Consider the following 23,590-nt stretch of genomic DNA (forward strand, 5'->3'; position numbering starts at 1 on the left):
AATGTATAGGATTTAAATGCATCTTGGACAATTAGGGTATACTCACTTACTTGCTTTTTTATTCCTGGAAGAACATTAACTTAAAGATCTCCAGTGCTGCCAGTCTTGTGTTGCTTTCATTGCTTCTGGCCATGACAAGTGGATGCAATAAGGGTGTACTACTAGTAATTGTGGATCTTTCCTATATTACGCACATGTATTTAAATCCATAGACTGTAGGTGTACCTATTTCCCTATCACAGAGATGAGAGATGCGTACGTAAATCAAAACTTTGTACAAATGTTCTGTTGACAGTGCTTGATATAGGCAAAACTTTGGGTAAAGGATTAATAATGCAGGCAACTTGTTTACATAAGCATCTCTGAAGTGCCTAGATGTACTGCTTATGAATGGCCTATGGATGGTTAATAATGTGTTATGAAGTCCTTATGCAGGTACCCTTCAAGAAAAGTGCAGCTAAAGCTTGTCATATCATCATGAAGGTGTCCTTATGTATTGAATGTGGTATGTATGGCTTATGAATGTGGTATGTATGGGTTATGAATGTGTTATGAAGTCCTTACCTAGGTACCTTTCAGGTCAAGTTTGACCAACATTTTCTTCCAGTGAATTCTGCAGCTAAATGGGGCCTCCTCTCATATCATGGAAGTGTGATATGTGCTTTGCGGGTTGTGTGTGGCACTGTGCCATTGTTTCATCCCATATCCACGAGAACATTTCCCCTGTTTGCGAGTTAAGCAAGCTGGTTGCCGATGTTCTGCCATCTCGCCGCAGGGGACAGGTGCTGTCGCTCTGCTTAATTATAGAGAATACCTGCCATCTCTCAAACAGCCACACTGCATACTTCGAGTTGTGGAATATACCATAGAGACGAGATAAAACTGTATCTCTGGGAGCTATAGTGTATAGCTGTGGAAATGTGAAGGTTGTACTAAACCTGGATTAGAAATGATATTTGTTGCCTCTCAAATGCTTTGAGTGTTTTGATTTAGCCGAACTGGAGGGCCAGATGGCTGGGGTTTTCACTTTTTGGGACTATTCCATTGGTTCCATTGTGTCATGCAAGTTCAATCGAGCGCACCTTTAGAATTAAAATAAAAAAATAATACTATTTGAACGCAGGTCTGATTTGTAGAGTACATGCAATATGTTAACAAGGAAGGAAATGGGATTGGGGTGGCTATCACACTTATTTGCAGGGATAGGTTGTGAGTATCGTGGAAGCGTCTAAAACCTGCAAACCTCCGCAGTTCAGTCTGTGGAGCAGGGACAACAGCTCAACTTGAACATTCTCAAATATGTAGACTAGCTTGTGAGAAGGACGTTACTAATTTGGCTGACATACTGGTTGTGTGGTTGACATAATAGTTACAGTTGAAGTCAGAAGTTTACGTGCACCTTAGCCAAATACATTTAAACTCAGTTTTTTACAATTCCTGACATTTAATCCTAGTAAAAATTCCCTGTTTTAGGTCAGTTAGGATCACCACTTTATTTTAAGAATGTGAAATGTCAGAATAATAGTAGAGAGAATGGTCATTGTCCATTTGGAAGACCCATTTGTGACCAAGCTTTAACTTCCTGACTAATATCTTGAGATGTTGCTTCAATACATCCACATAATTTTCCTGCCTCATGATGCCATCTATTTTGTGAAGTGCACCAGTATCTCCTGCAGCAAAGCACCCCCACAACATGATGCTGCCACCCCCGTGCTTCACGGTTGGGATGGTGTTCTTCGGCTTGCAAGCCAAACAGTTCGATTTGTTTCATCAGACCAGAGGACATTTCTCCAAAACGTATAATCTTTGTCCCCATGTGCAGTTGCAAACCGTAGTCTGGCTTTTTTATGGCGCTTTTGGAGCAGTGGCTTCTTCCTTGCTGAGCGGCCTTTCAGATTATCTCGATATAGGACTTGTTTTACTGTGGATATAGATACATTTGTACCTGTTTCCTCCAGCATCTTCACAAGGTCCATTGCTGTTGTTCTGGGATTGATTTGTACTTTTCGCACCAAAGTGCGTTCATCTCTTTGAGACAGAACACGTCTCCTTCCTGAGCGGTATGTCAGCTGCGTGGTCCCATGGTGTTTATACTCGAATACTATTGTTTGTACAGATGAACGTGGTATCTTCAGGCATTTGGAAATTGCTCCCAAAGATGAACCAGACTTGTGGAGGTCTACAATTCTTTTTCTGAGGGCTTGGATGATTTCTTTTGAATTTTCCCATGATGTCAAGCAAAGAGGCACTGAGTTTGAAGGTAGGCCTTGAAATACATCCACAGGTGCACCTCCAATTGACTCAAATTATGCCATGACATAATTTTCTGTAATTTTCCAAGCTGTTTAAAGGCACAGTCAACTTAGTCTATGTAAACTTCTGACCTGCTGGAATTGTGATAAGGTGAATTATAAGTGAAATAATCTGTCTGTAAACAATTGTTGGAAAAAGGACTTGTGTCATGCACAAAGTAGATGTCTTAACCGACTTGCCAAAACTATAGTTTGTTAACAAGAAATGTGTGGAGTGGTTGAAAAACGAGTTTTAATGACTCCAACCTAAGTGTATGTAAACTTCCGACTTAAACTGTAAATTGTGTATTCAGTATAGGTTTTATAACTCAACTCCATTTTAGTCGCTTGAGATGTGACATTTGCGATTCTGCATCTGCTGGAATATAGAATGAAATAAGTGAGTTACCATACAGAAACCTCGCAAACAAGCATTGCCCTTTGTTCAGTTGACAATGCATGACCTCGTGCCTCCATCCCCAGTCCTTGCCTCTTTCAATAATCAGCTAGAATGAACTTGAACTAGAATGAATTTCACAAGGAGCTAACGGCAGGACAATATTTTCCAAGCAGATGCCTGTGACTCACCTTTTAGACGACATCCAGAAAATGAGACAACAATGTGAAGGTTGGAGGCAGCCAGCCTGGCCCCGCGGTCAGACATGTATCCGATGCTCTCCTGCTACTGGGTTTGACTATTAACAAAAGGTGAAGTTGTGTCAGCAATGCAGAAAGAGAAATGTAGTGGCTCGATGTGTAGCCTATGTTAATGTGGATCTTCATCCCTTTAGGTAATAATGCTGTACTTAGATCAGATATGTTCCCAATGTTTTCCGGCATCTGTGTGTTTGACTATGAACAAAGGCTGAAGTTGTCAGCAATGCAGAAAGAGAAATGGGAGTGCCTGTTTCCTCATTGATGTGTAGTCGTTTTACCTGCCTAGGGACTAAAGTTGAAAAATAGCTGGCTGGCACAAAATCTGTCATCTTTACAAAAAAGCTGATTAATGTGCATTTCCCTGTCAAATTAACCTACAGTTATAAATTAAATTTGAGTTGTGGCCTGAGTTGGTCCAGCATGTCTATGCCGCTGCTACAGTTGAAGTCAGAAGTTTACATACACCTTAGCCAAATACATTTAAACTCAGTTTTCACAATTCCTGACATTTAATCCTGGTAAAAAATTCCCTGTCTTAGGTCAGTTAGGATCACCAGTTTATTTTAAGAATGTGAAATGTCAGAATAATAGTAGAGAGAATGATTTATTTCAGCTTGCATTTCTTTCATCACATTTCCAGTGGTTCAGAAGTTTACATACACTCAATTAGTATTTGGTAGCATTGCCTCTAAATTATTTAACTTGGGACAAACGTTTCGGGTAACCTTCCACAAGCTTTCCATAATAAGTTTGGTGTATTTTGGTCCATTCCTCCTGACAGAGCTGGTGTAACTGAGTCAGGTTTGTAGGCCTCCTTGCTCGCACACGCTTTTTCAGGTCTGCCCACAAATTTTCTATAGGATTGAGATCAGGGTTTTGTGATGGCCACTCCAATACCTTGACTTTGTTATCCTTAAGCCATTTTGCCACAACTTTGGAAGTATGTTTGGGGTCATTGTCCATTGTCCACTGATGTCTTGAGATGTTGCTTCAATATATCCACATACATTTTCTTTCCTCATGATGCCATCTATTTTGTGAAGTGCACCAGTCCCTCCTGCAGCAAAGCACCCCCACAACATGATGCTACCACCCCGTACTTCACGGTTGGGATGGTGTTCTTCGGCTTGCAAGGCTCCCCCTTTTCCTCCAAACATGACGATGGTTATTATGGCCAAACAGTTATATTTTTGTTCCATCAAACCAGAGGGTATTTCTCCAAAAAGTACAATCTTTGTCCCCATGTGCAGTTGCAAACCGTAGTCTGGCGTTTTTATGGCGGTTCTGGAGCAGTGGCTTCTTCCTTGCTGAGCGGCCTTTCAGGTTATGTCGATATAGGACTCGTTTTACTGTGGATATAGATACTTTTGTACCGGTTTCCTCCAGCATCTTCACAAGGTCCTTTGCTGTTGTTCTGGGATTGATTTGCACTTTTTGCACCAAAGTACGTTAATCTCTATGAGACAGAACACGTCTCCTTCTTGAGCAGTATAATGGCTGCGTGGTCACATGGTGCTTATACTTGCATACGATTGTTTGTACAGATGAACGTGGTACCTTTAGGCGTTTGGAAATTGCTCTCAAGGATGAACCAGACTTGTGGAGGTCTACAATTTATTTCTGAGGTCTTGGCTGATTTCCAATTGACTCAAATTATGTCAATTAGCCTATCAGAAGCTTCTAAAGCCATGACATTTTCTGGAATATTCCAAGCTGTTTAAAGGCACAGTCAACTTAGTGTATGTAAACTTCTGACCTGCTGGAATTATGATACAGTGATTTATAAGTGAAATAATCTGTCTGTTAACAATTGTTGGAAAAATGACTTGTGTCATGCACAAAGTAGATGTCCTAACCGACTTGCCAAATCTATAGTTTGCTAACAAAACATTTGTGGAGCGGTTAAAAAAACAGTTTTAATGACTCCAACCTAAGTATATGTAAACTTCTGACTTCAACTGTATGTAGCGCAGTAGGTATGGGTTTGAATCCAATCCGCTCTAGCACACTCTCCTTACTTTTTCACTAGGGAAAATACTAAAGGAGTGGGACTGCCCCACTCTTTTTTTTAACATAAATTAAAATATAGTCAAAGTAATGTGCATCTCCACTTGTCTTTAGGTGATGATACTGTACTTCAACCCCAGCATGTTCCGCTGTATCCTCCTGAGATGGGTGCGTCTCCTGGGCTTTGCCACAGCCTATGGAACAGTGATCCTGAAGCTTTATAGGTATGTTGTAATTCATTCTATTTTTGGAGTTTGCCAAAGGAACCTAAATCACAGGGGTGTATTCATAAGTACACACAACAACAATATGTTTTGCACCGTAGAAAACGTTTTGCAACTGCATAATCAGGTAGGTCCCTCTCCGTTACGACCTATCCTAGTGAATACACCCCAGATGTATCACGCAGAGAAACCAATGACATATGGCCAAATTGGATAACTTCTGCAGTATTCAGCCCAGAACATTGAGTCCTTTCTCCCCCCAATTTTCCCAATGATGCTCCTTGATGAGTTTGCCCTGTGGAGCGCTCTCTCATATCCAGGTTCTTCTAAGAATTGGTCCTGGTTTGCAGTCATTCTATTTTGCTTCTTAGTAGTCGAAGCGAGAGGACTTAGAGGCAAAGGTAGCACTTTACATTTTCAATCACACAGAACTACTTACCGTAGCATAGAGTTTTCTCCACTCTCCTCTTCTGGAAATGAGTTGGCCCTCATGTTGGCCTTTTTACATTTCACTGAGACAGTAGAGAAACAACTCAATCTGACCATGTGTGTGTAAGAAATAGGTGTGTGTGTGTGTGTGTGTGTGTGTGTGTGTGTGTGTATTTGCGCCTGTGTGTGTGTTTGCTCCTGTGTGTTTGGCGGGAGGGGGTCAAACAGTTCAGTCAGTATAGTTTTGAGAGCAGTGCAGAAAAGAGGGGCCAAAGGGCAGCCTGCTACTTCACCTGACAAAATTACCAATTAAATTCCTCCTGGTGTAGAAAGCTCGAACCATGACCTCAGTGTCAGTACCCTCTAGGGGAATCCCACACACAGATCGGAGACAGGATCAATCATGGTTGTTCCCTCAGAGAACCCAAAGGTCAAAATATCTCCTCATTATATATCTATGCTAATCTAGCCCACACGTCTCAGTGAGATACTAGTGCTTGCACGGGCTTGCAGCAGTACAGGTAGTATAGAACAAGTAATAACCAAAACAATAGAAAGTGCAGTGGTTGAAGGAGTAATGTTGGGATGGTAGTGGTGGTAGTACAGTAGTTGCAGTTAAAGTAGTGTTAGTTGTGTCAAGTTCCATAATTTGTAAAATACATAAGGATAAAGCAATAATGAAAAGGATATCTTTACCTGTTTATAACAGAGACCTGTTGGTTATAATCTAGTTATATGTTTTTCTCAATGAGAATCATAAAACCAGAAAATGATGCCATTAGATGCCAAATTTTGCCTGTTGGGATTTGGGAACAACAAAAACCTTCTCTCTCTTCCCTCCTCCAGGGTGCTGAAGGTGTTCCTGTCCCGTACAGCCCAAAGGACCCCATACATGACCAGCTGGCGGGTGCTGCGTCTGCTGGGGGTCATCTTGCTAGTGGTGCTGTGGTTCCTGGTGGCCTGGACCTCGGCCGTGTGTCAGACACCTGACCTGACGTTGGCTCTTATCAACATGGGCCTCACCCCCGATGGGCTGCAGTTCAGCATGTGCCTGCTCGACCGCTGGGACTACATGATGGCAGTCGGTGAGTCGTGACGGAAGTGTGGACCCCTAGTCAATACCCAGTGGGTAAATGACATCATTAAAGCTAAAAACTGGTTGAAATTATGTCATTGTGACGTTCCGTTTTATGTTTGTAGAGGGTTACGCCAATTGTCGTTTTCATTATCTTGGTTTTATAACAGTACCCAGTACCCTGCCCTGTACGTTAGTCACTGTTACTAGACGGCTACCACCCCGTACTCTACCCTTCACCTTCCCCCCAGTCTCAGGTCCTGAGTGCTTTGGAGCAAGTTGTTATCAAGGATCTTTCTGTGCTTTGCTCCATTCATCTTTGCCTCGATCCTGACTAGTCTTCCAGTCCCTGAAAACATCCCCACAGCATGATGCTGCCACCACCATGCTTCACCATAGGGATGGTGCCAGGTATCCTCCAGACGTGATGCTTCTCATTCAGGCCAAATAGTTCAATCTTGGTTTCATCAGACCAGAGAATCTTGTTTCTCATGGTCTGAGAGTCTTTAGGTTCCTTTTGGCAAACTCCAAGTTGGTTGTCATGTGCCTTTTACCGAGGAGTGGCTTCCGTCTGGCCATTCTACCATAAAGGCCTGATTGGTGGAGAGCTGCAGTGATGATTGACCTTCTGAAAGGTTCTCCCATCTCCACAGAGGAACTCTAGAGCTCTGTCAGAGTGACCATCGGGTTCTTGGTCACATCCCTGACCAAGGCCCTTCTCCCATGAATGCTCAGTTTGGCCAGGCGACCAGCTCTAGGAAGAGTCTTGGTGGTTCCAAACTTCTTCCATTTAAGAATGGCACTGTACATACACTGAACAAAATTATAAATGCAACATGTAAAGTGTTGGTTCCATGTTTCATGAGCTGAAATATAAAATCTACAACATTTTCAATACGCACAAAAGGCTAATTTCTCTCAAATGTTGCCAACAAGTTTGTTTACAGTGCCTTGCGAAAGTATTCGGCCCCCTTGAACTTTGCGACCTTTTGCCACATTTCAGGCTTCAAACATAAAGATATAAAACTGTATTTTTTTGTGAAGAATCAACAACAAGTGGGACACAATCATGAAGTGGAACGACATTTATTGGATATTTCAAACTTTTTTAACAAATCAAAACCTGAAAAATTGGGCGTGCAAAATTATTCAGCCCCCTTAAGTTAATACTTTGTAGCGCCACTTTTTGCTGCGATTACAGCTGTAAGTCGCTTGGGGTATGTCTCTATCAGTTTTGCACATCGAGAGACTGAAATTTTTTCCCATTCCTCCTTGCAAAACAGCTCAAGCTCAGTGAGGTTGGATGGAGAGCATTTGTGAACAGCAGTTTTCAGTTCTTTCCACAGATTCTCGATTGGATTCAGGTCTGGACTTTGACTTGGCCATTCTAACACCTGGATATGTTTATTTTTGAACCATTCCATTGTAGATTTTGCTTTATGTTTTGGATCATTGTCTTGTTGGAAGACAAATCTCCGTCCCAGTCTCAGGTCTTTTGACTACATCAGGTTTTCTTCCAGAATGGTCCTGTATTTGGCTCATCCATCTTCCCATCAATTTTAACCATCTTCCCTGTCCCTGCTGAAGAAAAGCAGGCCCAAACCATAATGCTGCCACCACCATGTTTGACAGTGGGGATGGTGTGTTCAGGGTGATGAGCTGTGTTGCTTTTACGCCAAACATAACGTTTTGCATTGTTGCCAAAAAGTTCAATTTTGGTTTCATCTGACCAGAGCACATTCTTCCACATGTTTGGTGTGTCTCCCAGGTGGCTTGTGGCAAACTTTAAACGACACTTTTTATGGATATCTTTAAGAAATGGCTTTCTTCTTGCCACTCTTCCATAAAGGCCAGATTTGTGCAATATACGATTGTTGTCCTATGGACAGAGTCTCCCACCTCAGCTGTAGATCTCTGCAGTTCATCCAGAGTGATCATGGGCCTCTTGGCTGCATCTCTGATCAGTCTTCTCCTTGTATGAGCTGAAAGTTTAGAGGGACGGCCAGGTCTTGGTAGATTTGCAGTGGTCTGATACTCCTTCCATTTCAATATTATCGCTTGCACAGTGCTCCTTGGGATGTTTAAAGCTTGGGAAATCTTTTTGTATCCAAATCCGGCTTTAAACTTTAAACAACAGTATCTCGGACCTGCCTGGTGTGTTCCTTGTTCTTCATGATGCTCTCTGCGCTTTTAACGGACCTCTGAGACTATCACAGTGCAGGTGCATTTATACGGAGACTTGATTACACACAGGTGGATTGTATTTATCATCATTAGTCATTTAGGTCAACATTGGATCATTCAGAGATCCTCACTGAACTTCTGGAGAGAGTTTATTGCACTGAAAGTAATAATAATAATTTTGCACGCCCATCTTTTCAGTTTTTGATTTGTTAAAAAAGTTTGAAATATCCAATAAATGTCGTTCCACTTCATGATTGTCTCCCACTTGTTGTTGATTCTTCACAAAAAAATACAGTTTTATATCTTTATATTTGAAGCCTGAAATGTGGCAAAAGGTCGCAAAGTTCAAGGGGGCTGAATACTTTCGCAAGGCACTGTACATTTATATTCCGGACTCTGGTATTGCTCGTTCTAATATTTCTATATTTCAAAAAAAAAATACACCCCCCCCCAAAAAAAATTGTATTGTTAGGTATTACTACACTGTTGGAGCTAGGAACATAAGCATTTCGTTACACCCGCAATAACATCTTCAAAGTATGTGTACTTGACCAGTAAAATTGTATTTTATTTGATACTAGGCCCTACTCCTATTATCATCGCCACTGGGGCTGTTGTTGTTTGTTTCATCATTCCCAAAAGCCAAACTGTAGGTGGGAACACAAATGGACTCCTCCAGTCTCCGAATAACAAGAGAAGAATTGGAGAATTGCCAAGCCCCTTCTAGAGGGGAATGTGACAGGCAGCTGAGACACAGGACCTATCATCCAATCCTTTTTAAAGAGGATGGATCCCTGAGAAGCGATGTGCTCTGCTCTGTCAGAGGAGAGTGTTTTCACCAACGGGTTTGAGATAAGGCGTAAGAACATTGTGCAGCTTCGCAGGGGAGGCAGAGACAGCTAGAGTGCCTGTAAATAGAAATGGTGAAGAGGAGAGATCGGTCTGCGGTCGGGGGTAGGGGGTCAGCCGCCCCGCTGATTGTTCTGACAGCTTCTGGAAACGTGTGGGCGATATCCACCCTTCTAAGGTGCTGTACAGGAAAATAATTTAAAAAAGAGAACATACAATTATTATTTGTATTGTTTTGTGGTTCTACAATAATGCTAAAAATTATTTATCAGTTAATGAAAAAAAAGTGTTGATCTAATAAGAAGTTACTTATTCCTCCCACCAGCATTTACAAACAGCTCACCATGCATACTGATGACATATTAAATAGCTTATAATTAGTCATCATGATTCAGAAAATATGAATAATAATACACTCTAATCACTATTTACAGATGACAATCCGCAATCCGACATGATCCCTGTTGTCTTTGGTGTTAATTATTGAATGAATGTAAATTAGGGCTGTTTTTATGGGCAGACAATAGAGAGCAATTCTGAGAATGTAGAACAAAGGAAAGATGAGAGACTCGGACTGCTTTACAGTTCTGATAACAGTTCTTGGAAATGGAATATAAATTAGCATCACCGTTATGGGCTCCCGAATAACAGTGAATCAGTCCTGAAACAGTTCTGAAAAGTGGGTCGTATTCATTTGGGCATGCAACGGAAAATGTTTTAAACAGTTTTGAGCAGTTCTGAGAATAGTTCTAAAAACATAGAATAAAGGAGAGACGAGAGACTTGGACTGTCTTACAGTTCTGACACCAGTTCAGAGAACTTAGGATAATGCCAGTTCTAAGTACAGTTCTTAGAATGTAGAATAAACCAAGATGAGAGACTCAGACTTCCTTTCTGTTTGCTAACTACCAGCGACCTTTGGACAATAGAAAGGATCTCTATCCAGCAGGAGATCTGTCAATGAGGCAGTGGGCTGGCAGTCAAGCAGTGGGAAATCACTGTTGGCAGAAAGGGGAACTCTCACGGGCACAGCAAAATTAGTAACTGTCAGTGGCTAGTGACTACATGATGTGCAGCCATCAACACTTGACAGGCTGAGGTCCTTGAATTTTGCCAAATCTTTCCTGCTGAATTGTGGCCTTTTCAAAACGGACGGGACATGAGGATAAGGCTGTGACGATTAATTTTGGATAACGATTGATTGTCATGCAAATGGCCACGGTTATGGTCATAATTGTCATTTTTGTATAACTTTTTTCAGCTTGTAATGTATCATAATGCATATTTGAACATTTGTTAAGACATACCTAATGAATACACCACAGCTTTGATGACACCCCTGTCTCAAAAACAAGTGGGTTTCTCCTTGTAATCATTTTATGAGCAAAATGGCACGGTCACAACTTTTACCCACTTCATGTCAAAATGAAAAACTGCTATTGAGTAAACTATATCTACTTGAATATAAAGTTGAATGCCTCCATCTCCTAAAATGTATGTATTATGACAATTCTTTTTTTTTTACAGAATCATATGATAATTGTGCCAGCCCTACATGTGGAGACCCTTGAATTGTATTGCTAAATAACAAGTTACATGTATGCCATTTTGTGCAAACCAAAGCAAACAATGGTTGTCGTAAATAATGCAGATCTTACAGAATATAATTTTACATTTCCAGTCATTGTATGTTGTGCATCTCTGCTATTTGTGTGTTAGAGTTAAGGACAATCTATTGTTGACCTCTCCTTATCTAGCTGAGTTCCTGTTTCTTCTGTGGGGAGTGTACCTCTGCTATGCTGTCCGGACCGTACCGTCAGCCTTCCATGAACCACGCTACATGACTGTTGCCATATACAATGAACTCCTCATATCGGCAATATTCCACACCATTAAGTAAGTAATAAGAGAGAGAGAGTGTCCATACTGTGTATGCCCTTACAAATGTGTGACCCTATAGTTTATAATCATAATCAAGAAGTGATATAGGCCTCTAAGCAGGAGAATAACAGGAGCAGAACATCCCCAGTTAAAAGGCAGAATAGAGCGCTCCCTCCCATCAAGCAAATGAATAGTCAGCAGGACAGCTTGGATAGGCCACTTGAACAGAGGTGAATAAAATATGCCTGCACCAGGCAGACAGTGCATAAATCTGCCAAGGCTTAAAATAAACTCCTTATGCCCTGTAACTGTTCCTCTACTTGAATCTGCTGGTGGAGCTGACACTGGTCGGTGGCACTGGCTTGATGAGCCACCTCCTCATTTGACCACCAGGAGAACTACAAGTGTGTGTGGGGAAGGGGGGTAGGGGGAAAGAGGGTTGTGTGTGTGTGTGAGAGGAGGGGTCGTGTGTGTGCTGCTCACGAACAGCTGGGTCCAATTAATACCTTTTACAAATCCCAATGAAAGGGATTGGCGTACGTACAGTATGAGCATAAACAAGTCTATTGTCATGCGGAACAAACCAGCAAGGTTATGGCATACCCATCAATTTAACCCCGGGTTGTATCTGAAGAGGTTTCATAACATGTTGGCATGCCTTACCCAATAACAAACCAGCTGTGATTGAATATGCCTACATTGAATATTACAACAGTGACGGGAGGGGGGGAATCGATTACTGTAAATCTGTCCCCTAAATGTAAAATTCTAAACAGCACCCTCATGAATGTCTCAGATGAACCGAACACCAAAAAGAAACTCATCGCATCATCTCTGAGGGATCGGAGAGAGCAGCCAGGTTGCTGGAGCCCAGAGATAAGGGCTGGCAGACTAAGGGAGGAGAGGAGGAGGGGCTGGAAGGAGGAGAGGAGGAAGGGATGGGGGGAGGAGAGGAGGAGGGGATGGAGAGAGGAGAGGAGGAGGGATGGAGGAGACGAGGAGGGGATGGAGGGAGGGAGGAGAGGAGGAGGGATGGAGGGAGTCGTGATGTTGCTTTTCAACCAATGCCAAAAACACCCTTTGGGATGACTAAGACTGCTGAACTCTATTTCTTGAACTGCATTGTTGGTTAAGGGCTTGTAAGTAAGCATTTTACGTTAAGGGCTACACCTGTTGTATTCGGCGCACATGACAAATACGATTTGATTTGACTAACATGATTAATGAGGTTGAATCTTATTATCGGAGGAGCAGTTGATAGAGGGATGGAGGGACGGAAGAACAGAGACTTTTGTGGCACCTTGACCGCCGCCCCTCAGCGCCATGATCCCCGTTGAATTAGTCAAGGATATGAAAGAGCCCAAATTCTTGTAAATTCACTTGCCTCATTTAAAGTTTGACGCTTAGCCCTTATCCTAACCTTAAACTTAATCCTTACCTTAGCCCTGACTAACCTTAATCCACAGAATCGTCTAGAATTTTATGCTGTAGCGTTAAGATTTCCCTTCAATGGAACTAAGGGGCCTAGCCCGAACCATGAAAGGACAGCCGCAGACCATTATTCATTTTCCACCAAACTTTACAGTTGGCACTATGCATTGGGGCAGGTAGCATTCTCCTGGCATCCACCAAACCCAGATTCGTCCATCGGACTGCCAGATGGTGAAGTGTGATTCGTCACTCCTGGCAACTTTTTTTTCAAACAGCACCTAGCATCAAATTTAGCTACTTTTAAAAATGTATTTTGAACTTTTAGTAACTTTTGAAAGTGACTCAAACGCTAAAATGCACGCATTTTCCCTCTAAATGACACAAAAATGATTCTCTGTCACACACTCAGTCACAACACAGGTGCCTGGCTGCAAAAGTGCATTGTGATTGATGTCAGCAGCAGGCGCTCAGCAGCAATTTCAATAAATTGCAAATCATTTGACGAGCCAAACCCAATTAATATAGTTGGTCACGAATGTTTGATCTTGAACAGAACTTACAACATCAATCAACATGTCAGAAGTATAGTATAGAAAAGAGTGGGAGTCTGTACCTGAACAAATGTCAAGTCATATTTTTCTCCGAGATGGCCAGTTAATTTGAGGAACGTTATTGTGTATTCTACATAATGACGCAGTTTTACGTTATCACGCAATGACATCACAACGTCATTTAGCAACTTTTAGCAACAAATCAACCTGCCTCTAGCAACTTACCCTGAAAATTAGGCAACACTGATTGGGACAGTCTGATTGGCTGAAGCCACAAGCTGGAGGTAATCGATATTTCGTGTGAGGCTAGACTATGCAGTGCCAGCCAGACATATACAACAACACACATGCTGTAAATTAGTCCCACAGTGCCCTCGGCAGGGGGATTCTTTAACACTTTTCTCTTTTCTGATTTTTTTTGTTCAGGACTAGGCTTAATCTGTGTCTGGGAATGCCACTGTGCTAGAGCAGGGTCCAGATTCTACTACTTGTCAGAGGTGCTGCAGATAAAGTTGAGCTCCTGGGTCTCAGGCAGACTAACCCACTGGTGACATCCATCTCTTTTTCCTGCCCCGGTTCTCACCGCTCCGGTTCTCCCACAGTCCTCCATGGCAGTCCCGTTTCCTGGAGCCCAGTTGTGGTAGCTGGTGGGCTCTTCACTGACCCTGAACCACTGCAGCTAGAGTGCAGAGCCCAGTGAGCATGTAGTTAAGTTCCTTGCTCAAGGGAATATTGACAATAGGTGGCACCTGAAATATACAGTACCAGTCAAAAGACACACCTACTCATTCAAGGGTTTTTATTTATTTTTACTATTTTCTACTTTGTAGAATAATAATGAAGACATCAAAACTATGAAATAACACGTATGGAATCATATAGTAACCAAAAAGTGTGAAACAAATCCAAATATATTTTAAATTTGAGATTCTTCAAAGTAGCCACCCTTTGCCTTTGTAATGAATGTCGTCGGGAGAAGGAGAAGAGGACCAAGGTGCAGCGTGGTAAGTATTCATAATACGGTTAATAAATACGAACACTTGAACAAAAACAACAAACGAACAGTTCTGCAAGGTGCAATACACAAAACAGAAAACAACTACCCACGAACACAGGTGGGAACAGGCTACCTAAGTATGGTTCTCAATCAGAGACAACGATTGACAGCTGCCTCTGATTGGGAACCATACCAGGCCAAATACATAGAAATAAAACACACAGAACAAAACATAGAATGAAATATATAGAATGCCCACCCCATCTCACGCCCTGACCAAACCAAAATAGAGACATAACAAAGGAACTAAGGTCAGGACGTGACAGCCTTGATGACAGCTTTGCACACTCTTGGCATTCTCTCAACCAGCTTCATAATGTAGTCACCTGGAATGCATTTCAATTAACAGGTGTGCCTCATTAAAAGTTAATTTGTGGAATTTCTTTCCTTCTTAATGCAATGGAACCAATCAGTTGTGTTGTGACAAGGTAGGGTTGGTATACAGAAGACAGCCCTATTTGGTAAAAGTCCATATTATGGCAAGAACAGCTCAAATAAGATAAGATAAATGACAGTCCATCATTACTTTAACACATGAAGGTCAGTCCATCCAGAACATTTTAAGAACCTAGAAAGTTTCTTCAAATGCAGTCGCAAAAACCATCAAGCGCTATGATGAAATTGGCTCTCCTGAGGACCGTCACAGGAAAGGAAGACCCAGAGTTACCTCTGCTGCAGAGGAAAAGTTCATTAGAGTTACCCGCCTCAGAAATTGCAGCCCAAATAAATGCTTCACAGAGTTCAAGTAACAGACACTTCTCAACATCAACTATTCAGAGGAGACTGCGTGAATCAAGCCTTCATGGTCAAATTTCTGCAAAGAAACAACTATTAATGGACACAGATAATAAGAAGAGACTTGCTTGGGCCAAGAAACACGAGCTATGGACCTTAGACCGGTAGAAATCTATCGTTTGGTCTGATGAGTCCAAATTTGAGATTTTTGGTTCCAACCGCCGTGTCTTTGTGAGACGCAGAGTAGGTGAACGGACGATATCTGCATGTGTGGTTCCCACCGTGAAGCATGGAGGAGGAGGTGTGATGGTGTGGGGGTGCTTTGCTGGTGACACTGTCAGTGATTTATTAAGAATTCAAGGCACACTTAATCAGCATGGCTACCACAGCATTCAGCAGTGAAACCCCATCCCATCTGGTTTGTGCTTAATGGGACTACCATTTGTCTTTCAACAGGACAATGACCCAAAACACACCTCCAGGCTGTGTAAGGGCTATTTGACCAAGAAGAATGGAGTGCTGCATCAGATTGTGATGGTTTAGGATGAGTTGGACCACAGAGTGAAGGAAAAGCAGCCAACAGGTGCTGAGCATATGTGGGAACTCTTTCAAGAGTTGGGAGAATGCCAAGAATGTGCAAAGCTGTCATCGAGGCAAAGGGTGGATACTTTGAATAATCTCAAATATATTTTGATTTGTTTCACACTTTTTTGGTTGTATTATTTCATAGTTTTAATGTCTTCACTATTAATCTACAATGTAGAAAATAGTAAAAAATAAAGGAAAACCCTTGAATGAGCAGGTGTGTCCAAACTTTTGACTGATACTGTAGGTGCCAGCAACTCTCTAGTTGCCAGCTCACTCCCTCCTGATTTTTCATCCTGTCAGTACTTTGATTTTGAACCGGCCACAAGGCTATGACATATACTACTATATCAACAGAGATTTGTAGAATATTTTATGATGGATTGTGTGACTGAGATTGCTTACCGTTGTAGCAGATAAACCAAATATGTAGACCTTAGCATCAGTGATCTTTCCAACAAATACTTTCTCATAAACACACATTCCTCCTTCCCTATTTTTAATATCCTTCACTGTAAGTGTTATCTGACCACTATCACTTTCTTAACACTGTGCCCTTCTCCAGCCTGCTTCAGTATAGCCACTGTCCACAGTTTTAGTCAGTCTGTCCATGTCCTCCGTGTTGTCTATGGTGGCCAAGTCAATGTACTTGTCTCTGCAGTAACACTGTGCTTTAGTCCACAGCTTGTTTTCGTTCAGAAAGTGATACTCTTCATGAAGGGAAAACTTGTTGTTAGGGGTTAACTGTCTTGCTCAAGGGCAGAACGGCAGATTTTCCCACTTTTCCGGCTCAGGGATTCAAACCAACAACCAAAAGTTACTGACCCAACGTTCTTAACCGCTAGGCTAAGCATACATCTGAGCCAGGGGTTCCATAGTGCTGAAAACAGAGAATCCAACAGCCTTGTGCACTGTCTATCAGATCTGAAAGAACACATCAAATGTCAAGAAATGTTTAATGCAAAGGTTAAGTTGAAGAAGAGTGGTAAAGAAAAGAGAAGGTAACTCTTTACACTGGAAGGTGTGGGTCTCTCCTGCTGAGGTGTGGAAGATGACAGCACATCTGGGGTTGTTGCCACTGTTCCAGTGAGTTACCGATGAGGATCTCAGCGCCGTCGAGCTTCTCAGGATTGTGGTATCCTCTGTTGGTGAGAAAAACAGCAGTCACTCTGTACACATCCAGCAGGTCATCTCTCCACCAGAGGTTGGTGTCCTTCTTAGTGAAGCTGCATATCCAGGAATATACTGGGTTTCCATTTCCGATTATTGGCATAAGAAGCTTCATATTCACCAAACTGTGATGACTGAGTGGCCACTCGTTTTAACGCCACGTTTACTATTGGGGTACTTCCTAATAACACAACTCACATTAAAGAGCAGAGAGACTCCACTGCATAGGTAGTGGTAGAGGATTCGTTTGCATAAGTAGTGGTGGAGCAAAGTTGAGTTTGCGTGCATCCTGGTACTTTTGTTTTCCCACTGTTTTTTTTGCTCCATGCAAATCATGCTAATTTTTGTTTTTCCTGGTATTTGGTATTAATTAGGACCCCATTAGCTACTGCTTTTGCAAAAAATCTTATAGGATTCCAATACATAAAAAATCATGTTACATTTTTATTTAGGATTCTATCCGATTTTGGAACCTATCCAATAGGGTTTGTTTTATTATTTTAGATTCTAATACAATTTTTTTATTGAAATGCTGAAGGATTTTTTTGACTAGGGTAAAAATGTGTTCTTTATTAGGAGATTGGATATATTATTTTTTATTTTTTAGGGACAGATGTAAGTTCAGATAGGGAGACAGATATAGAGAAGGGTACAGAAAGTGGTTTAGGGAAGACAGTCGGCCGAGCAGGGGCTCGAACCCCCGTCGAGGAGGGGGCATGGAAACACGTTGTTTCCATGTGGTTGATACCACTCCATTGACTCCATTCCAGCAATCATTATGAGCCACCCTCCCCTCAGCAGCCTCCACTGCACCCTTGTCACTTGAGATGGTGACCCTATAGTGGGAAACCACTGGCAATGTCCCCTCTAACCAGTCTAACCTTATATAAACAAAAGTTTGTGGACACCCCTTCAAATTGGTGGATTTGGCTATTTTAGCCACACCCGTTGCTGGCAGGTGTATAAATTGAGCACATTGCCATGCAATCTCCATAGACAAACATTGGCAGTAGAATAGCCTTACCGGAGAGCTCAGTGACTTTCAACGTGGCACCGTCATAGGATGCCACCTTTCCAGCCGCGAAGTGGTTGTCAGGTTCGTTGAATGGAGGAGACCAAGGCGCAGCGTGATATGAATACATGTTACTTTTAATAAAGACTGACACTAAACAAACTATACAAAATAACAAAACGAACGTGATGCTATAATATAAAATGTGCAGACACAGGCAACTAGACATAGACAATAACCCACAAATTACCCAAAGAATATGGCTGCCTAAATATGGTTCCCAGTCAGAGACAACGATAAACAGCTGCTTCTGATTGAGAACCAATCCAGGCAACCATAGACATACAAAACACCTAGATAGTAAACAACCCCATAAACATACAAAACCCCTAGACAGTACAAAAACACATATATCACCCATGTCACACCCTGACCTAACCAAAATAATATAGAAAACAAAGAATACTAAGGTCAGGACATGACAGTGTTAGAAAACAAGCAGAACGGGACCGCCGAGTTCTGAAGCGCATCAGCACAAGAACGTCAGCACAATAACTGTTAATCGGGAGCTTCATGAAATGGGTTTCCATGGTCGAGCAGCAGCACACAAGCCTAAGATCACCTTGCGCAATGCCAAGCGTCGGCTGGAATGGTGTAAAGCCTGCCACCATTGGACTCTGGAGCAGTGGAAACGCGTTTTCTGGAGTGATTAATTACGCTTCACCATCTGGCAGTTCGATGGACAGATCTGGGTTTGGCAGATGCTAGGAGAATGCTACCTGCCCCAATGCATAGAGCCAACTGTAAAGTTTGGTGGAGGATAAATAATGGTTTTCATGGATATGGCTAGGCCCGTTAGTTCCAGTGAAGGGAAATCTTAACGCTACAGCATACAATGACATTCTAGACGATTCTGTGCTTCCAACTTTGTGACAACAGTTTGGGGAAGGTCCTTTCCTGTTTCAGCATAACAATGCCCTTTAGCACAAAGCCTGGTCCATACAGAAATGGTTTGCCGAGATCGGTGTGGAAGAACTTGACTGGCCTGCACAGAGCCCTGACCTCAACCCCATCAAACACCTTTGGGATGAATTGGAATGCCGACTGCGAGCCAGGCCTAATTGCCCAACATCTGTGCCCGACCTGACTAATGCTCTTGTGGCTGAATGGAAGCAAGTCCCCGCAGCAACATCTAGTGGAAAGCCTTCTCAGAAGAGTGGAAGCTGTTAAAGCAGCAAAGGGGGGACCATTTTTTAGAATGGGATGTTCGACAAGGAGGTGCCCACATACCTTGGTCATGTAGTGTATCTCAGTGTATCTCACGTAACCCCATCCCCCAAGGTCCCAGGGACACAACGTGAGTAAACATTTGCATCTGGTGCATCATCGTCAAACATTAAAGTTATGGTGCCAACTGTGACAACAATTGCTGTGAAACCTTCTTAGATTGTCCGCAATTATGTTTACATTTGTGTCAAAAAGGTGTGCTATTTAGCATTTCAGTTAAGATAAATTATAGGATTCAGATTGGGGTGGCAAAATCCTACATGATTTATCAAAAACCTATAGGATTGATTTACAATAGTCCAATAAGATTCCAATAGATTTCTGACAATGACATAACATTTTATAGGATTGTGAGAATCCTATAGGATCCATTAGGATTACTTTTGATTTACAAAAGGAAAAGAGTAGGCCAATAGGACTCTGGATAGGATTCGGATAGAAGTGACACAAAATAGGATTGTGAGAATCCTATAGGATTCTATTGGGGAAAAATCACAAATCATATAGGTTCTTTGACTAGGGTTGTGAGTTCCAACCCTGCTCAGGGCAGAATGGAATGCACTCTGTTACACTTCAATAAAAGTGTCCTATCTGTTGCTATCTATTTGCAGGTTCACACTGGCCCCTCTGTGGCACCCAGACTGGATGCTCATGCTGGTCTTCGCTCACACACACCTCACCGTGACTGTGACTTTGGGGCTTCTGCTTGTTCCAAAGGTAACCCTGCTCTCTCTCCTCTCCCTTTCCCCTGAATACATGAGCATTACATTTAACAGCTTCTTACTGCTATAATAATTATCGTATTGTAATTTAAGTGCACATCTGGGTATTTTTAAGTCTTATTTGAGAACATTTAAACACTCGATGAGTGGGGAATAAACCGTTAATTTCTCAAGATTTAATTAGATGACAATTAGGAACAGTGGGATGATGTCAATCTTTCCTCCTGAAAATACAAGCACGCCGTGAACAAATGCACTATAACATTTTAAATAATGTCACCCTAAGTAGGTTTTTTCCCCTCTCGTTAGTTTCTGTCCACAGGGACTCAGGCAAGGGATGACATTGCCACTGAAGCCTATGAGGAGGAGCTGGACATGGGCCGGTCTGGGTCCTACCTCAACAGCAGCATCACCTCAGCCTGGAGTGAGCACAGCCTGGACCCTGAGGACATACGTGTGAGCAGGGTCCCTCTGTCTTTTTTTGTTCTGTAAACAAATCAAAACAAAAGTTATTTGTCACGTGCACTGTAAGGTCTACACAACAGGTATTACAGTAAAATGCTTACTTACAAGCCCTAACCAACAATGCAGTGTTATGACAAAAAAGTGCTAAGAACGTATTTACTCAAATAAACTGAAGTGAAAAATAAGAAAATAGAAAAATAAATAATTAAAGAGCAACAATAAAATAACAGTAGGGAGGCTGTATACAAGGGGGGCTGGTACAGAGTCAATGTGCGGGGGCACAGGTTAGTCGAGGTAATTGAGGTAATATGTACATGTAGGTAGAGGTAAAGTGACTATGCATAGATAATAAACAGAGAGTTGCAGCAGTGTAAATGAATGTAGCCCTGGTAGCCATTTGATTAGCTGTTCAGGAGTCTTACGGCTAAGGGTTAGAAGCTGTTAAGAAGCCTTTTGGACCTAGACTTGGCGCTCCATTACCACCTGCCAATCGGTAGCAGAGAGAACAGTATATGACTAGGGTGGCTGGAGTCTTTGGCAATTTATAGGGCCTTCCTCTGACACTGCCTGGTATAAAGGTCCTGGGTGGCAGGATGCAACCATTCAGGATGCTCTCGATGGTGCAGCTGTGGACATTTTTGAAGATCTAAGGACCCATGCCAAATCTTTTCAGTCTCCTGAGGGGGAATAGGCATTGTCGTTCCCTCTTCATGACTGTCTTGGTGTGTTTGGACCATGATAGCTCATTGGTGATGTGGACACTTGAAGCTCTCAACCCGCTCCACTACAGACATTCAAGGAGAATGGGGGCGTGCTCATTCCTCCTTTTACTTTAGTCCACGATCATCTCCTTTGTCTTGATCACGTTGAGGGAGAGGTTGTTATCCTTGTACCACACTGTCAGGTTTCTGTCCTCCTCCCAATAGGCTGTTTCATCGTTGTCGGTGATCAGGCTTACCACTGTTGTGTCTTTGGCAAACTTAACCTGTTGCGTCGACCAAACCCGGATCCGGGATTCTATTTACAGACCTAAGCTCATTACCATAACGCAACATGAACTATTCATGAAAATCGCAAATGAAATGAAATAAATATGCCATCTCTCAAGCTTAGCCTTTTGTAAACAACACTGTCATCTCAGATTTTCAAAATATGCTTCTCAACCATAGGAAAACAATCATTTGTGTAAAAGTGGCTAGCTAGCGTAGCATTTAGCGTTAGCATTAGCGTTAGCATCAAGCACGCAAGATTTCAACAAAAACATAAAAGCCTTCAAATAAAATCATTTACCTTTGAAGAACTTCAGATGTTTTCAATGAGGAGACTCTCAGTTAGATAGCAGATGCTCAGTTTTTCCAAAAAAGATTCTTTGTGTATTAGAAATAGCTCCGTTTTGTACATCACATTTGGCTACCAAAAAAAAAACGAAAATTCAGTCCTCAAAACGCGTACTTTTTTCCAAATTAACTCCATAATATCGACTGAAAACATGGCAAACGTTGTTTAGAATCAATCCTCAAGGTGTTTTTCACATATCTCTTCAATGATATATCGTTTGTGGAAGCATGGTTTCTCCCCTCAATCAAATGGAAAAGTACAAGCAGCTGGCGTTTGCGCACCGAATTCCACGCAGGACACCAGGCGGACACTTGGAAAATGTAGTCTCTTATGGTCAATCTTCCAATGATATGCCTACAAATACGTCACAATGCTGTAAACACCTTGGGGAAACGACAGAAAGTGTAGGCTCATTCCTTGCACAATCACAGCCATATAAGGAGACAATGGAAAACAGAGCTTCAGAGATTCTGCTCATTTCCTGCTTGACGCATCATCTTGGTTTCGCCTGTAGAATGAGTTCTGGGGCACTTACAGACAATATCTTTGCAGATTCTGAAACTTCAGAGTGTTTTCTTTCAAAAACTGTCAAGAATATGCATTGTCGAGCATCTTTTCATGACAAAATATCGCGCTTAAAACGGGAACGTTTTTTATCCAAAAATGAAATAGCGCCCCTAGAGATCCAACAGGTTAATGATGGTGTTGGCATCGGGCTTGGCCATACAGTCATGGGTGAACAGGGAGTACAGAAGGGGACTGAGCATGCACCCCTGAGGAGCCCCCATGTTGAGGATCAGCGTGGCAGATGTGTTGTTACCTACCCTTACCACCTGGGGGTGGCCCGTGCGGAAGTCCAGGATCCAGTTGCAGAGGGAGGTGTTTTGTCCCAGGGTCCTTAGCTTAGTGATGAGCTTTGAGGGCATTATGGTGTTGAACGCTGAGCTGTAGTCAATGAATAGCATTCTCACATAGGTGTTCCTTTTGTCCAGGTGGGAAAGGGCAGTGTGGATTGCAATAGAGATTGCGTCATCTGTGGATCTGTTGAGGCGGTATGCAAATTGGAGTGGGTCTAGGGTTTCTGGGATAATGGTGTTGATGTGAACCATGACCAGCCTTTCAAAGCACTTCATGGCTACAGACGTGAGTGCTACGGGTCATGTTACCTTGGTGTGCTTGGGCACAGGGACTATGGTGGTCTGCTTGAAACATGGTGGTGTTACAGACTCGGTCAGCGACAGGTTGAAAATGTCAGTGAAGACACTTGCTCGTTGGTCCGTGCATGCTCGGAGTACACGTCCTGGTAATCCATCTGGCCCTGCGGCCTTGTGGATGTTGACCTGTTTAAAGGTCTTACTCACATCGGCTACGAAGAGCGTGTTCACACAGTTGTCCGGAACAGTGTTCTAATGCCTTGAAGCGAGCATAGAAGTAATTTAGCTCATCTGATAAGATTGTGTCACTGGGCAGCTCGTGGCTGTGATTCCCTTTGTAGTCCGTAATTGTTTTCAAGCCCTGCCACATCCAACGTGTGTCAGAGCCGGTCCAGTACGATTCAATCTTAGTCCTGTATTGACGCTTTGCCTGTTTGATGGTTCGTCGGAGGTCATAGCGGGATTTCTTATAAGCGTACGGGT

The 23,590-nt window shown here is 42.4% G+C and overlaps 1 protein-coding gene across 1 annotated transcript in view; it reads left to right on the forward strand.

The window, feature by feature from the left end:
- Positions 1 to 23,590, forward strand: part of LOC139387445 (metabotropic glycine receptor-like) — a 114,366-nt gene that overhangs the window by 85,453 nt on the left and 5,323 nt on the right. The window contains exons 6-10 of the mRNA XM_071133627.1: positions 5,073 to 5,182; positions 6,458 to 6,696; positions 11,477 to 11,615; positions 20,040 to 20,145; positions 20,460 to 20,606. Of these exons, the coding sequence (XP_070989728.1) occupies positions 5,073 to 5,182; positions 6,458 to 6,696; positions 11,477 to 11,615; positions 20,040 to 20,145; positions 20,460 to 20,606 (741 nt within the window). The remainder of the gene's footprint in view (positions 1 to 5,072; positions 5,183 to 6,457; positions 6,697 to 11,476; positions 11,616 to 20,039; positions 20,146 to 20,459; positions 20,607 to 23,590) is intronic.

Source organism: Oncorhynchus clarkii, chromosome 28 (genome assembly GCF_045791955.1).
Source record: "Oncorhynchus clarkii lewisi isolate Uvic-CL-2024 chromosome 28, UVic_Ocla_1.0, whole genome shotgun sequence".
Taxonomy (NCBI): domain Eukaryota; kingdom Metazoa; phylum Chordata; class Actinopteri; order Salmoniformes; family Salmonidae; genus Oncorhynchus; species Oncorhynchus clarkii.